The following is a 17,312-nucleotide window of genomic DNA, read 5'->3' as shown; positions in this document are numbered from 1 at the left end:
TCATTCACTAATCACAGATTTCACTATATAGCTGTAATTGTAATGATTTAAGGATATAACTTACTAAAATATTTAATATTTATCCAGTTTAGATATTTTAATGTTGTAAAGTTGGGTACGAATTTATAAGATAGGCCTCTAACAATTAATTATTATATATATATTTTTTTATGTTGTTGGACATAGGCTATTGATTATGAAATGTGATGGATTATTATTACTTTTTCTTGTGATTTTCTGTATTAATTTCTTCATACAGGAAAAACCAGAAAATCACATTATAAACTAAAACAAGTCAGATCCTAAACCTTAAAATTTATGATAAATCCACCTATGGAGACCCAAGTAAACCAACCAAACCTTTTATGCCATAATGAGGGAAAACTTTTGTTATGAGGCAGTGATAATGTAAGGATAACCTACAGGGAAAAAATATAACAACATTATAACAATAAATTCACGTTTTGTGGCATTGTTTATTTTCAATTTGCGTTTTTTTTCCAACTCCTACCTCGTGACGTCACGCACTTTCTCTGCTGCGCTCGCGCTCCCTCCCTCTCTCTCCCTCTCTCTCTCTCTCCCTCACTCGCTCGCTCGCGCTCACTCACTGCGCGTGAAACAAAGTGTAGTGTCCGCGAGAGCCCGTAGGAAGCGAAAAGGAGAGAAAGCGGAGAAAGGAGAGAATGGGTCCACGACAGCAGGAGGAATAATAACTCACTAAAGAGAGAAAATAAAGAAGACCGAAGACGGAGAAGAGGACGGAGAAAGTCGCAGGAGGAACGGGGGGAAAAAAGAAAACTTTTCCGGCGGGGGGGAAAACTGTTACAGACTCTGGCACGGCCACGTTTTAAAACATGGATACACTTTTCTCTGTTTGCGTGGGACTCCTGCTTCTCTTTTCGACAGTCTCCGGTCAAATACCGACAGGTAAGAGCTCGAGTGCTACGGGGGGAAACACGGACTTCAGTGAGTGTTGTCGGTGCGGGGGAAGGAAAGTTCACACACGAGAAGCTTATGTCCATTTTTTCTCCACCACTGTACGCGTATGAATCCCCGACAGGTGTGTTTAGGTGTCGGGGAAAAGTTCACCTCTGTGTTAAAACACCGTCGTGCCTGTTTTGCCTCTTCTGTGCTGTGTTCAAACACCCTCGGATGGGTGACAGTCACTTTCCTGGGAGTAGCTATAGATGCTCTTGGTTGCTGTTAAATGTGATTTGTTCTTCTTTCGTGGCCGATGTGCACCCTGGTGATGAGCTTGTCAGCTCTTTTTGAATTTACCCTGTTTGCCAAGTAGGCTGCGCCGAACTTGTAACCTCAAACATGACTAACCACGGTCCTGCTGCTCGGACCGTGAACTCCCCGTCTTTAATGTTTAAAACTAAGTTGCAACATGTCCGTTTGGGTGTTTATGTTGCATTTCAGGACGCAAGATTTTCTGCGCAAATATTTAAAAAAAAAAAAAAAAAAAAAGAGAGAGGAAAAGAAAAGAAGCTGGTCTGATACGGGGGAAAAAAACACAAGCTGCAATTACTTGCATCAGGCAACATGTTTATGTTTTTATTGGGGTGCAGGCGACCAACATACATTGTAAGCAGAGCATAGAGCTTGTATGAACACTGAGGGGAATCATCGTCCACCGTGGAGCCGTGCAGCCCCGCGAGCTGCGCATGAATGGAGAAAAAGTTACAGTGTGCACAGAGATGGACCTGTAATAACGAGGCTGTGATATGCATGTAGTAGCCTACCATGATGATGACTGATATTCTCTTTATTTGCTGCATTGATCTTGCACTTTTTGGTGTTTCCATGCTCTGATTCTGCTCTGGTTTGGTGCATTGATACGCGGTATTCACGAGAGTTTAACACTGTCTTTATTTTTATTTAAATGCACTTAGGGCTGTTTGTTATTTATATGCATTAATCCTCTTTGGGTTAAAAGTCTTTCCTGTTGTTCTTTTGTATGAGGCAGCGGTCGGTTCGCTTCGCAAGCGCCGCGAGCTCTTCGCTCTTTGCGGAGCGAATGATCCTCTTACTGCAACTTTATTCGCGCTGCGTGCAATAAAACCTAATGGTTGGGGGGATATAGCCTGTATGCAGATCGCCTGTTTGATGAAGAAAGTCTGGCGCTCGCATCCCTGAGATTTAACTTGAGAAGAAGAGATGCAAAGGACCGGTTACTTTTACTCTGAAGACTCCGGTTTCATCACACGACAAACTGTAAATCAGGGGAATCTGTAATGTTAGGCGTGATTTTACGGACCATCAGCAGGGTGCTGGGGTTGAAATCTAAACTCCGATAGTCGTGGTTGAACGGTCGCTGTATGTAGTAAATGAAATGACCGTGATATGCAAGTAATGGTTGATTTGTCTGGGAATGCATGGGAAGCCTTTCTGCTGGGCTCAAGGTTGCTCCCGGACACAAGTTTAAACACTAACCCGCATCGGAAAGTGTTGCCATTTGCCTCCTTTCCGTCCGTCTAGTCTGCAGAAACGCGTGTGCACTGTGTGGGGGAAAAGGCTGCAACAGAGCTGCTTGGTGCACTCCGGACGATGCTTCTTTTCTTTTCTTTTTTTTTTTTTCCTTTTGCAAAAGTCCTCTAAATGAACTCGTCAGGGAAGTTATCCTGCAGCAGCGTTGCCGAAGCACGCAGGTCCGATCCCAGCACAGAATAATCTGCAGCTCTCTCTCGGTCTGCGCGCGAGCAAACTCTCTCTACCTGTGTCTCGGTCTGCGTAACTGCTGTGCGTTTTATTTCCGCATTCAGCTGTTGTTCGACTCCAAACTCCAGCATAGAGAGAGAAGAGAGAGAGAGAGAGGGAGAGGGGGGAGAGAAAGAGACAGAGACAGAGGGAGAGAGAGAGACTCCTACAGCTGTTTGAAAGTTGACCTCCAAAAATCACACCAAAACCATATAAGGCTCCAATAAAGGACACATCACGCTCCATTTGCGCGCAGGAAATAACCAGAAATAGTAAAACAATGTCGTTTTCTGCTCCAGCGTTCGCCTGGGCCTGTTAATGATTTGCATAGAAATTACACATTAATTACTAGGCTACTTCGTCGTCTGTGAGCGTTTTATTGCAACCCCCCACCCCCACAGCTACCCCCACCTTCCCTCTCCCCCTCCCTTGTGGCCATTTGGTCCTATGGGTAACAAATGTGTGGAATTTCTTTGAGGCCTCTTTGGGAATTTGAGTGCTGTTAATTTGCAAGTAAATACTACCGACTGGATGGGGCTTTGCATAGTGTGGGAGGTGGGCTATCATTAGCTTGGGAATGGGGTTAAAAACAGAAGTTTGTGTTGTTTGTGTTGCAGAATAAGAAGTAGATGGGCTGCTACAGTAATAGCAACTATAGCATAAAGCTGGGAAATGATTGTTTTCTATAAAAGGACTATGCAGTTCCCATGTCTCTTCTGTGTGTACTGTAAAAAACTGGATATACAGTACTTGTCACAACAGCCTTAATGCAGAGAGAGTGCCGGGGATGGCAGATTTTATGGATTAGCATAGTCGTTTCTACCACTGACAGCACTTGAATCTAATTTCAATAAAATGTGCAACTGATGGAGGGGATAGGGTTAATAAGCAGATCATTAATGCAGGCAGTGTGAACAGCCACTGAGGGAGAAAAAAAAAGAAAAAAGTGGTGATTGTCAGATCGGAAGTCAAGTCGATGATGAAATGAACTCACAGCGAATCACAGGAGAGACGCAGCATCAGTTCCTGTTTCACTGACGAGGACGAGAAAAAAAAAATCAGTGGCAGTGATGGAAAACTGTCCATCACGTCTCCACAAAGTCATTTAGAGTTTGTGTTAAGATGTTTTTCCTCTAATTCTGTCTCATTTCTGTCGCTATCTCCCAGTTTCCCATTTAGAAAGTTAAACTTACAGATTATGGCATTTATGTAAATAAGTCTCTCTCGTCTCCTCTTATCATGCTGTTTCGCTGCAGTTTTGTTTTTGCCTTATCGCTTTTTAAAGGCAGTGTAATAATTGTGAATGAGCACGCGTCTCGTTGCCTCTACAAAGTCAGTAGCTGACTTTATGTTAATGTGACAACTTTCTAAATCTGTCTCCTCTCTGATCGAGTTGTGACACAGATTCCCAGCGTCTTTAATCTTAATGAAGTGAAATAATTGTTTTCCATTAGAGTCTCCAGACGAATTAGAAGACTGCCGCTGCCACTGAGCGCCAAATCTGAGCTGGTTTAATTATAATTGTAAATTATTTTAGTATTTTGAGTATTAAAACCAAGTTGGTTAAATTATAATTACTTTTCTGCACCATTTGGAAGATGAAATGAAATTGTCTGTTTTCTGAAGTGAAAGGGAGTGATAGTGAGAGGGAGGAGGAAAAATGAAAAAAAACAAGAATTGCAACCATCGGTTTTTGGCCATGGGCATCTCCATCGCTCATGAGACTGTGAAAACAGCAGGAGGGAGTGCGAGTGTGTCTGTGTGTGTCTCTCTGTGTGTGTGTTGCTGTCACATAAAGAGAAAGAGAGGCAGAGGGAGGCCGATGCTTTTAAGCCCTCCACAGTACAGTGAAATGTTTGCCTCTCATTTAGATTCACGTGAGAATGCCTCATTCTACTCATGCCATGTAAAATGGCGCCAAATCAAAGGCCGCTTTATTTATTTACTCGTTAAAAGTAATGCTTGACTTCGCCATCCTTCAGATCCATCTTAATGTCTTCTCTTCAAATGAAATGCCACTTTGCCCAGAGCCAATCTGTTCCTGCGGATTTCAATTTAGCCATAGATTTCTGAAAGAAAAAGAAAAAAAGTATTTGAAAGCACTGGCTCATTTCTTCAGCCGTTTGGGGATGAAGTCTGCGTGCACACAAGCGTGTGTGTATAAAATGTAATTAATCTGTTGAGAGAATTCATTAGCTAATCCCTCATTAGTATATGTGTGTGTGCACGAGTGTGTGTGTGTTTGTGTGTGTCTGTGAATGAATTTGAGGGTCTGCGTTGAAAAGTGGATTAGCGACACATAGCGACGGCGCAACCTCTCGCTGCTGTCAGAGAGTTAAGAAGCGTGAGGGAGAGTGAGAACATGACATGATTGACACAGGTTGAGACTCAGGTTTCCAGACATCACGGAGAACGACATACCACCAGGAAACCCCGCTAACCAGCAGACATGTTGTTATCAGAGCAGGACACGGATCTTAAATGAATGTATGGCATGTGGGCATGAACCTGGCTACGTCCCCGAGGCCACATTTAAAAGGGCACAGTTAATTGAGCACCAGTGATGCTGATACATCATGGTGTTTCTGTGATGACTTGTTTCCCCCCCCTTCAGTTTTTGCCTCCCCTAGACTTTAAAAATTTTGATGCTTTTCTACCCTACTACATTTTAAGATGAAACTTCTTGTAAGTGCAAGGTTTTCTTGAAATGTTGCACTTTCTCTTAAAGGGAGAGTTTTGACAAATTGGCTCATTGCCATAATCCCTATAGTTTTAGGAGTAGGTTTGTTACCTTTAATTGTCGGTACAAGCTATTTTTAGAACGGCGGAGCAGAGCTGTGAGCTGCTCAGAGCTACGCTACGGAGGCTAATGGGATTTCTTGGTTTCCCTCATCAAACTAATCAAATACACAATCCAACAACTCCAAAACGCTCTGGTGGACAAGTTGTGACCTGCACATTCACCACGCTATGAGATAGTTGTTTTAGAGGTAAATTCATGCAAAACCACTGATGCACGTTCCTGTTGGGGGCAGTTTTCCGGCAAGCAGTCTCTGCATTTACCTCTAAAACAACTCTGTCTCCTAACGTTCCGTTATTATCTCATAGCGTGGTGAATGTGCAGGTCACAACTTGTCCATGAGAGTGTTTGAGTTGTTGGATTGTGTATTTGATGAGGGAAACCAAGAAATCCCATGAGCCTCCGTAGCGTAGCTCTGAGCATCTCACTGCTCTGCTCCAAAAAACAGCTTGCACCGACATATAAAGGTAACAAACCTACTGCTAAAACTAGGGATTATGAGAGAGAAGCTTGTACCAGTGAGTGGCAACATGACAACATTTCCGTCATAACTTGGAGTTGAATATTTGTTCTTCCCCAGCGGATATTTCATGCACAATTCAGACAAATGGGAAAGTACCTGCTGCTATTGTGAGGATTAACCTTTAGGCACTGGTACACGATGGGTGTAAATCATCAGTCAGCGAGCAGGAAGTGAACCAAGGAGATAGCACAGTCCCAGTGGAAATGAAGCGAGGCAGCACATCCAAAACAAATCCAGAATCCCTGAAATATCACATCCCTGATGAATGATGGTATTAGTCCAGTATCATCAATCTCTGCTCTGCCCTGTTTGGCTCTGGTCACAGCTGTCGGTACAAGGGGGCCTTGAAACACACTGCCACCTCGCATACACACTCATATTCCTGCACGCACGCTCTTACACACACGGCTGGCTAATGACAGATTAAGTAATCAACACTCTCAGCTGATTAATTACATTACAGTGCGCACACACATTTCTAGCCTCACATTCACACACAGACACAAATGTGAACAGCCTCGGCACCAGTTGTGTAGTCTTGTGTGTGATGATAATGATGTATGTAATGGAGACATGGCCTGTGCGTGTGTGTGTGTGTGTGTGTGAGGAGACTGGGAGCAGGCAGGTGACGACAGTCTTGGGAAAATGATTATTTTTAGGGGAACCGGGGGTTGAGGTGAAGCAGGGGGTAAAGGTTGAGGTCGGACATGTGTTGGTTTAAAGCTAAAGTTTGTGAAAACCTAGTCAACTGATTGTTCACAGCACTTTTTTTAGCACCAGTTGAAGTGTGGCTGTGCTAAATGAGAGGTTGTATACATTTATTATTATGTGTTTGTGCTTTTGTTTCACATTATTTCTGAGGCGTTTGGTTCATTTTCTTGCTGCTGTGCAATGTTTCTACGGAGAATGGCTCTCAAGTATTGCTGTATACATGCAACGAGACAATAAAGCTTGAACATTTCAAAGCGCTTGAAAGCTATTTTATAGGTGCTGTGCTTTATTATATCATGACTTGGTTCAGTGTTTTTGGCCATTTACCTGCAAAAAAACAACAAACCACGCCTCATACTTTGTCTTCAAACTAAACAGCTTTGTATTTTCAACAGTATTGCTTGAAATCTCATAACCCTGATGCATGTGATACATTAAAAACAATCATTTTTCCAAGTGAAAGGCCTTTCGATATAAACTACAGAGAATCTCAACACTTTGTCTAAATAAAGCCAGTCTAAAATTGGCCAATGTATGACTCAGATCAGAAAGTGTCTGATCAAAGATTGAAGTAGTAGGAGTAAATCAAGAGCAAACATCCTTTGATAGACGCTGTGGTACTGAGGACACATTCATTTTGGTTCCATAATAGATATAGACGTTCAGTACTCAGCCGTATGCAAAAGCCCAGCATTATGGATGAGTAGAGGTAGCTTGTGTAATGTTATTATCAAAGTTAAGTGCACTTTACTCTTGTGGATCCACAGAGGGGTGATGCTGAATCTTAAAAAAAGAAAAAACACACACACACTGCATCTAGCATGCACACTTGTGTTGGTCTGTGCATGCTTTCCAATCTAACTCTTGTCTTGTTATTCTTTGCTCTGCTTCTACTGGACCCAGCTCACATGGGGCGCGCTGAGAAGGGTGAGTTATGACCGGCCAGCCAAGAGCTGAGCTTCATCTGTTACCGCCATCATCATCACTGTTGTTGTTGTTTTAGTCTTTGTTGTCATTAAAACTACTGACCACCTAACTTAAAGGGATAGTTCAACATTTTGGGAAATTGGCCCATTGCCATAATCCCTTTGGTTTTAGGAGTAGCTTCATTACCTTTAATTGTCGGTGTAAGCTATTTTTAGAACGGCGGAGCAGAGCCGTGAGCTGCTCAGAGCTACGCTACGGAGGCTAATGGGATTTCTTGGTTTCCCTCATCAAACTCATCAAATACACAATCCAACAACTCTGTGCTCTTGTGGACAATGAGATAAAAACAAACCGTTACGAGACAGAGTTGTTTTCAAGATAAATTCATGCAAAACCGCTGATGCACGTGCCCGTCGGGAGCAGTTTTTCGGCAAGCAGTCTCTGCATTTGCCTCAAAATCAGCTCAACGTCAAAATCAACATCTCGTAACGTTCCGTTATTATCTCATAGCGTGGTGAATGTGCAGGTCACAACTTGTCCACCAGAGCGTTTTGGAATTTATCTTGAAAACAACTCTGTCTCGTAACGGTTCGTTTTTATCTCATTGTCCACAAGAGCACAGAGTTGTTGGATTGTGTATTTGATAAGTTTGATGAGGGAAACAAAGAAATCCCATGAGCCTCCGTAGCGTAGCTCTGAGCAGCTTGCGGCTCTACTCTGCCGTTCTAAAAATAGCTTGCACCGACAATTAAAGGTAACGAAGCTACTCCTAAAACTATAGGGATTACGGCAATGGGCCAATTTGCCAAAATGTTGAATTATCTCTTTAAATGTGTAGATGTCCATTGTAGTGATTTAATCGGTGGTTGTGTCATCTATAGTCATCCCGTCTTCTAACTCGGTGTCTTTACTAACCATCCCGGTCTGACGTGGTGCTCATTTAACCGTGGGTTGTGTAATTAAAACCAGCTCAACTTGACAGACCAGTACAAAGTCTTATTACTTTAGCAAGTATTGAAGTATAATTTGCTCAGTATTTTGATTGTATGAAAACGTCGATTAACTATTTGATTCTCGCTGAAACTATTTGATTCAATGTTGAAATAGTTTCAGTTCATCCAGGTCACGTCTCCACAGCCGCTTTGCTCCCCAGAAATAATTCTTACATTGACAAACTTTAATTGAATTGATGAAATATTTGAAGCGCCCTTGTACTGGTTTGCTGTTGTCTGCCTTTGTGACTCTGCCAGCCTGACTGTCAGTTAATCTATTTGCCATTTGTCTGTGTGTTTCCCACCACGTCTTGGTCTGTCTCTGTCTGTCTGTAGTGAGACAGCTGTTGGGGAGGTTTGAAGTTTCCAGGTGCTGTTTGTTTAGTCAAGCCTGCTCTTTAATAAAGGAGCTCCGAGTGACTTTGTTCCTTCACTAGCCAAGTACCTCTTCTCTTCTCTTCTCTTCTCTTCTCTTCTCTTCTCTTCTCTTCTCTTCTCTTCTCTTCTCTTCTCTTCTCTTCTCTTCCCTCCTTCTCACAAGAGTCCACTTCAGCCACGCCACACATCCTCTCACACGTACCCTCTATCTTTATTCCCTCTCCGTCTCTCTTTCACACACGCACAAACACTCACAGCGTCTGGATGTTAATGAGCGGCTTGTTTTTTTGTTTTTTTGTTTGTTGTGAAAGTGACAGGTTGGTAAAATACACCGCAGACGCTTCACACAGCCGAGACAGACAGACTGAGAGATCACTGTGTAACTGTTGACAAAAGTCTGAGCAAATACAGTGTTTATACTTTATTTTAGAAATGAAAGGAAATGAAATTCCTCTGTAGGTTAGGTTGTACACAAGGTCATATTGTAGTTAATCCTCAGAAAGTGCAAGAAGAAGCTTGGTTTATTTTTTCTATATTTTTTTCTGCATGTGCCGGGGAGTCAGACATAGGCTTTTGCAGTGCTATGCTTGAAAACACAAATAATTTAATAATGAACTAATAGAGACCTAATGAAAGCCCAGCAGGGCATAAATACTGTCAGTTCATATTAAGCAGGACAGGGTCTTGAACAAGGTTCTGGCAGGTTCTACATCTGCTCTCACTAAGATCAGAAGAGCTCGCCCAGACTCAATCCCTGAAACTAAAACTACCCAGATTGTTCTGCTAGTTCATAGCTGATAGTTTGCAGATGAGGTAGAGACAATAAAGGTGTGGTATTTAAAGGTTAGGCTAAGATTTAGCCATGAGTCAAACTTGAAATAAAAGCCCTTAAAAGGGCAACTCTGTACTGCTCTTGGTTTTTCTTGTGGATCAAGACGGGGCAGGTAAAGCCTGGTTCATTCTAGGGCTGTCAGTCTTCCCCCCAAAACAGATATGAATTTCTAAAGCTTCTTATGTTAAATATTCAAGTTTTTTTCCTGAATTTTTTATGTTTTTTTGTTTTTTTTAGCTCATTATAGACTCCTATACCAGCTTATTATTATGTCCTGCGTCCACTAAAGGGCATTCCAACCAAATCACATTTGATCCCTTGATCCCTTCCCGATAGCTCTCCACGGATCGACATGTAAGTGGTCCGTGCATCAATAAAAAAAAAAAGGGTGTGTGTGGTGTGGGAACACGTAAGCGCACCGCCACAGCCCAATGAACGGACAATTACGTAACAAAAAACTCCACTTGTAAATTTGAAGATGCAGCTCTACGTCAGGCACAACAACAAAATTGTTTGTTTTATCAACATTAATTTGCGTCGTTGCGGAAGGCACACGTTCAAATATCAGTTTCCACTTTCGAATGTTTTCATTTTATTTTAAATTTTGATTTCTGTTCGAATACCGGAGTTTGTTCTGACAGCCCTAGTTCATTCAAATAACACAGAGACCTATGTAAAATGGATGCATGTTGTTGGGTTCACAGAAAACAAGCAAAGGCGCCATAATGAGGGGTCCTCTTAATGGCAGAATAGCAGGATCTCTGTGTAAGAGGGTCAAGGCTATATCATGGATAAGACGGGCTACCAAGCTGACCAATCACAGTTGTGGTTGTAGTTACATCTCCAGGGAGGTGCACATCAGTTTCTGGGAAAGCGTACATGGCTGCACTTGTGGCATTGATTCAATACTGGAGTATAAATTGGCCTTGAGGGTTAAGGTTAGAAATGAGTTATGGAGGTTAATGTTACACTAAGGGGCAAAGAAACACATTCTATAAATGAGTTGTGAGAATGTGTTTGTAGTTTATGTTGGATTGACTGTCTTTGTGTTAGGTTTCAGAAGGACTGGATACTGTATACATAGCCAAAGGCCTGGTAAAGCCTGTGTGTTTGTGTGTGTGTGTAGCCATGGGCAGTCGCTGAAGTGGTTTACATTAGTACAGTTAAAGAGACATCCATCTTGAAGCCGAATACACACACACACAAACACATAGCCATGAGCAACCTATGAGCAGCATACCACAGTTTCATTCCTGATCTCTGTGTGTAGCTTCATGATAAAAGCCCAGAGGACGTTCTGCTGCAGTCAGTCTCTGCCTTGTATGTATGTATGAAGTCATATCAAAAAGACAGGAGCTCTGTTTTCACCGTCCTTACGTTCCTCTCCAATAACTCCACTCTCCTGCGCTCTTAAAGCTGATTTCAGTTCAAGAGCAGCAGAAAGCTTTCGAGATATATAAACCCCTTGCGCGTAGTATGTGTATGTGAGAGAATTTAGCGGCTTACAGACAGATGACCGGTCCATTAAGATTATCATCTCCATCCCCGACTATGTATCTTCACATCACCACGGCGCTGGTGCTGGCGCTCCGTCTGTCTGTGTGAGCAGAGATTTAAATCTTCTGGCAGATATTCCCGAGCTCTATCTTCCCCTTTCTAAATGATGTTACACAGTGTTTTTCTTTTTTTCTATCTATCTGTCTGTCTTTCTGCCGTCCTAATCTGTGTCCGTCTCTCTGCCTGCCGCCATCCAGCTTGTGTCTATGTGTGTGTGTGTGTCCCTCCTGTCTGCAGATGACTAGATGACTGCAGACACATGGTCAGTCTGACAGCGATCGCGCACAAGTGTACGCACCTACAGTCAATCACTGTAACAGACAGGCGGTGTGTGGGAGTTTGGAGACAGACATTTGAATGTTGAACATCTGTCTGTCTGTCAGATCTCTGGTTGGTCCGTCTCAGCCTCCGTATCAGAAACACTGTCTGAGAAAAAAAGTCATGTAGAGGAACTTCAGTAGCAAGTTTATCATAGTAGACACAAAGTATTCTCATTATATAAATGAAGTGCTGCATCAATTAAAGATATTGACCTAAGTTATCTGCCATCATAATTCAATATCCTCCAGCTATCAAGTTGAACTCGCCTCTATTTCATTAAATGTGATGAAACAGTTAAAACCAAATGATTAATCGCTAGTTAATGACCAGAAATTTGATTATTGAATAATTACTTAAATCACTTTATAAGGCCTAAAGGTTTAGACAAATAATTGCTTATTTTAGGATTTACATTTTTTATACAAGTATGAGATATTTTCTGACATTGATTACTGCAATTGTAAATAGTGATACCCACTTATGCACACTTGATTTATCTAATTCAGGCTAATGAAGCCTCATGTTATCGTCCCCGAAGCTGAAGACAAAGCAAGGACGGTAGGTTTGGTTTCTTATCGCTTCCATTGGAGACACACTTCACTTTATGGCCTTGTATCGAGAGGAGCAGTGATAACAGCGACCAAAAATACACACAGGCATGTGAGTATAGTATTAACGGCAGACTTGTAACCTTATCCACTGAGGCTTTGTCGTCATAAATGAGACGTTATAACCGAGCGGCATACTTCTCAGGGATCAAGAAAAGGTTGGGGATGATATGTAAACATCTGGCCTACATCAGGATTCAAATACACGGCACCTCCAACAGCTTTAGCTTACAGAGAGAGGCCTGCGCTGTCTGCTGCCGTTCAACCCCCCCTATACTGTCCAAACACCCGGCCATTCAGATTTATTTCTATGCATTCATGAACCTAAACAATTGTTTTTTCACGGTCGTAGGGCTGGAACACCTACTGGGACCATAACTCCCCAAGGCACTTGTGCTTTTAAGTGAGCAGCACTGAATAAATTCTTGTGGGAAACGCTGACCGTGAGCTCTGCCGCCCCGATTAGACAGAGAAAGCTTGCAAACGGTGCATACAGTGTGTCCTTTCCACTGGAAGTGATAAGAAAGCGGAGCAGTGGAATTCCCAGTGGACGCAGCTGTGGAGCAACATGTGAACCAAGAAAAACACCAAAATAGGACGTGTGATGTTTTCATTGGGAGGACGCCTCGAGATTCTTAATGTGAAGGTGTTTGATTTTTCTGTAAGGCTGATACTGGCTACACACACACACACACACACACACACACACACACACACACACACACACACACACACACACACACACACACACACACACACACACACACACACACACACACACACACACACACACTCCCCCTGCGATGTTGATACTACGCAGACTCCACCGTGTCTGGTGGAGTCGAACAAAATCAGTCAGTTTAGTCAAACAAACTCCTCTCCTGTCTCCTCCTCTCTTCTCCTGTCTCCTCTCCTCTCCTCTCCTCTCCTCTCCTCTCCTCTCCTCTCCTCTCCTCTCCTCTCCTCCATCCCTCCCTTTCCTTGGAATTTATGGCCCACTAACCTCAACAAAGCAACCCAACGTTTATCACACCCTCCCCCCTTTCTTTCTCTCTCTTTCTCACTCCTTCTCCTCCTCCTCCTCCTGCCCGTTCTTACCCCACCTCCTCTTCTCCACGTTTCTCCAGTTTCCCCCACAACAAAAACAAGGGTGGGACTTCATGTTCCCAAATCCAGACTGAATGGTGTTGTGTTACAGGGATAAAGTGAGAGGATCATGTTTAAGGTGGAAAATGTAATTGTACCTGGAGCAACGACCCAACATGTTCATCTAAAATGAAAAAAAAAAACTTGACAATGAGTCGCATTTATGTTAAATATCTTTTAACAATTTAACATCTGGGAACTGACGGTCATTACAACAACCAATGGCAAATAATTAAAAGTTCGACCAACCATTTAATCACCCTACATGAAGACAGAAATGCAAAGACTAATGTTAAAGAGCTGCAAAAACCACTAGTTTCAATATTGATTAAACCTTAAAATGTCCATCACAGGTTCCTGAAGTTATAAATCCAATATTGATGAATTGCCAGTGATCCAACCGAGCCATTTAATGGCATAAAAGTTATTAAAATGAATATCTTTAGACTTTCAGAGATCCCCAATATAAGACAACCCTCACATCTGCCTTCCCAGAGGAAGCATGTGGGAACAATAATTGTGAATCTGCTGCAGTAACTTTAATGAAAACTCACTCAAGGCAACAGTAAAAATCACACAATGGAAACCGAAACAAGAGATATTGTCATTTACTTCATCCGGCCAAGTTGATGTGAGTTAACAAAGCTGTTATAGAAAACAATCAATGTTTTATCTCAGAAACCAAAGAACAAATTTTTCTCTACAGGGTCACGCTGGCACAAAACACTCTCACCCCCTCCGTCTCCCTTGCTCTGCGTCCCTCTTCTCCTCCGTCTCGCTATCTCTCTCACCCACTTTCTGGAATGCTTTTGTTAGTGTTTTCTCTCTGCTCTGTTTTCAGTTCAGCCAGATTTACTCTGACTCACACACACACACACACACACACACCCTCCCCTCCCGACGAATATAAGTCTTTGTAGGAGAAACTGTCTCTTTGTATTAAGTGGCTAGGTTAACTGTCACTATGTCTATATTGGGCCAAAGGTAAATGAAGTGTCTCTGTGTGCATCTCATGTGTGTTTATTGTGTGCGTGTGTCAGTGTGTGTGTGAGCCAAGCGAGCTGTCTTGTTGGAGTAACGGTTAGCAGATACAGCTCTGCCTCCCCATGACACAAACTGTCTCTTACACTCAACCTCACGCACACACACAGATACACACACACATACACACAGATACACACATGCACACACAAAACTACCTTAACACACAGCGTCGCTCTGTCTTGCAGGGTTAGTCCCTCATTACAAAGTGAGCCGTGTGAAGTTAAGTACAGGTTGTTGTGAGACCTGACCACTGCAGTCTTTGCGTGTTGATGTTTCGTGGTATAAACAGCTTCTATCTCTGCTCATTATTGTTATCATTTGCCAGCGCGTTGACCCGGAATGAAATCCCAATGCAAAAAAACAAAAAGGGATTTTTGCTTTCGGAGACATAAACGTTAAAAAAATGACTCATGTAAAGAAATCCAAGTTTATTTGAAATCAACCAGCATGCATGCAGCGTTTTTACAGGAGTCACGCTACCCGGGGGAGATCTGCAACCACTCGCTTACATGGCAGCGCTTTCACAAAATGTTTGTCACTCGTAAATTGTTGATAAATTGCGGGGGGCTCTGCTGCACTCACGCACAAGTCGCAAGTGTGTGCCGTTGGTTTTAATTGGTTAAACATGTCAGGAAGTTGTGTCATGCTGCAAATTGTACCTCATGCATTCGGGTGAAAAACAGAGGCCAGGACTCTTAAAAGGGAAAAGCCACATTTGTGGGAATAAGATCCAGGTTGTCGGGTTTTTTTGCACATTGACATCACCACTGATCATGATGCAGTGCAGGAAGTTTCACCGACATGTTTTAAAGGGGTAGTTCAACATTTTGGCAAATTGGCCCATTGCTATAATCCCTATAGTTTCAGGAGTAGGTTCATTACCTTTAATTGTCTGTGCATTTTTAGAACGGTGGATCCAACAACTCCAAAAATGCTCTCATGGACAAGTTGTGACGTGCACATTCACCACGCTATGAAATAATAACAGAACGTTAAGAGACGGAGTTGTTTTAGAGGCAAATTCATGCAAAACCGCTGATGCACATTTCCGTTGGGGGCAGTTTTTCAGCAAGCAGTCTCTGCATTTGCCTCGAAAACAACTCTGTCTCGTAATGTTCTGTTATTATCTCATAGCGTGGTGAATGTGCAGGTCACAACTTGTCCACCAGAGCGTTTTGGAGTTGTTGGATTGTGTATTTGATGAGTTTGATGAGGGAAACCAAGAAATCCCATTAGCCTCCGTAGCGTAGCTCTGAGCAGCTAGCGGCTCTGCTCCACCATTCTAAAAATAGCTTGCACCGATAATAACGTACCGTACTCCTAATACTATAGGGATTCTGGCAATGGGCCAATTTGCCAAAATGTTTAACTATCCCTTTAATATTCCAGTTTGTCTGCAGCAGCAGTCCCATTACAGTGCTATTGTTGTTTAGTGGACACATTTATGACTCCCAATGAAATTCTAGTAATTAAGAGGTGCAGAAATACAATTCATGGAGCTCCCTTTGAGTATATGATGAGCTGTACGTTCAAACTCAGAGCAGCGATTAAACAGTTTAATATATGGATGCAGACATTGAGATCTGTAGCATCTGTCGTGTCACACATAAACAGCATTTTCTTACCTATGAAGTGGATTTAGTAGCTTTCATGTACAGTATTAGTAACTCTGACCTTGAGCAGAGCAACTTAACCCTTTGACCAGTCTAGTGGCACATGCAGCTACACCCCCCCAGTAGAAAACAGTGGTTACAGTAGAGCACCTCCCCTGTGAATGTATGGCTGCACAGCGAGAAAACGGCATGTCTGCTCTCGACACCGCTGTTCCCTGGATAAATAAAGGTTAAAGTCGAGCCATGAGCTCACTCTGCCTCTCTTTCTGCAGTTTGCTCTGTATCACACCTCCCCCTCACACACTTACTCACACACTCCAGAGGCTTACATACCTCTGGACGGAGAGCGAGAGCGAGGGAGCGAGCAAGTGAGCAGGCAGGCGAGCGAGCGAGCGAGTCAGCCACATGTGGTTTCGGTTAGCCACACTTTCCCCTCACACCGGCCCCAAACTAACCGCTTCTACTTTACCATGGTCAGATACATGTGTAGGTCTCCCAATTCTGCATGCGCCGCTGTGTGTTTGCTTGTAAATGTGCCCTTCTGTACACGTGTGTGTGTGCGTGCGTGCGTGTGCGAGGATGCATGTCCCAGCCCGAGGCAGAGTCGAGTAGAACAGTGAATCAAGGTTAGTGGTCCAAAGAGAGCAAGAGAGATTGAAAGAGGGGGGGAGAGGGAGAAACTTTAATGGAGGCAGCAGTAGAGGAGGGGATGGAGAGTGACTTCAGGTTTTTTTTACTGAATTCACTTCTACTTGTGAACTACACTTAACTCTTTCATCGTCACTGGTGAAGACGTTGAGCTGTTGATGTTAAGGCTCATCAGTGTGGACTGAATAAAACAGGTCACAGCAGGGATTTTGATGCATATAGGCTTACAGCAGAAATAATCTGCTATTAGAGGGTCTATCTGGTGTTGCTAATAATAGGATAGAGTCTATTGGACAGCATCCGTCCCATAGGGATGCTCTCTTATATGACACAACTTGAAGTGGGGCTGGTAAAGGCATACGTACATGTTTCAATGTCAAAGTCCTTTTCCTTGGGGTCTGGGTTAGGGTTAACATTCCTGTAGTAAAGCCAGTGGTTACAAGCTGCTGTAAGCATTGTTTGGAAACAACAATAGATTATAAACACGTCCATAATGACAAAGATGGAGCAGC

General features: G+C 42.9%; 1 protein-coding gene across 1 annotated transcript in view; it reads left to right on the top strand.

Annotated features, from left to right (window-relative positions):
- Window positions 1–613: 613 nt before the first annotated feature.
- Window positions 614–17,312, top strand: part of ptprk (protein tyrosine phosphatase receptor type K) — a 122,362-nt gene continuing 105,663 nt past the window's right edge. The window contains exons 1-2 of the mRNA XM_084000341.1: window positions 614–927; window positions 7,638–7,661. Of these exons, the coding sequence (XP_083856467.1) occupies window positions 855–927; window positions 7,638–7,661 (97 nt within the window). The 5' untranslated portion in view covers window positions 614–854. The remainder of the gene's footprint in view (window positions 928–7,637; window positions 7,662–17,312) is intronic.

The sequence above is a fragment of the Trachurus trachurus genome (genome assembly GCF_905171665.1).
Source record: "Trachurus trachurus genome assembly, chromosome: 24".
In the NCBI taxonomy this organism is placed as follows: Eukaryota; Metazoa; Chordata; class Actinopteri; order Carangiformes; family Carangidae; genus Trachurus; species Trachurus trachurus.
This window is presented reverse-complemented; position numbering and strand designations above follow the sequence as displayed.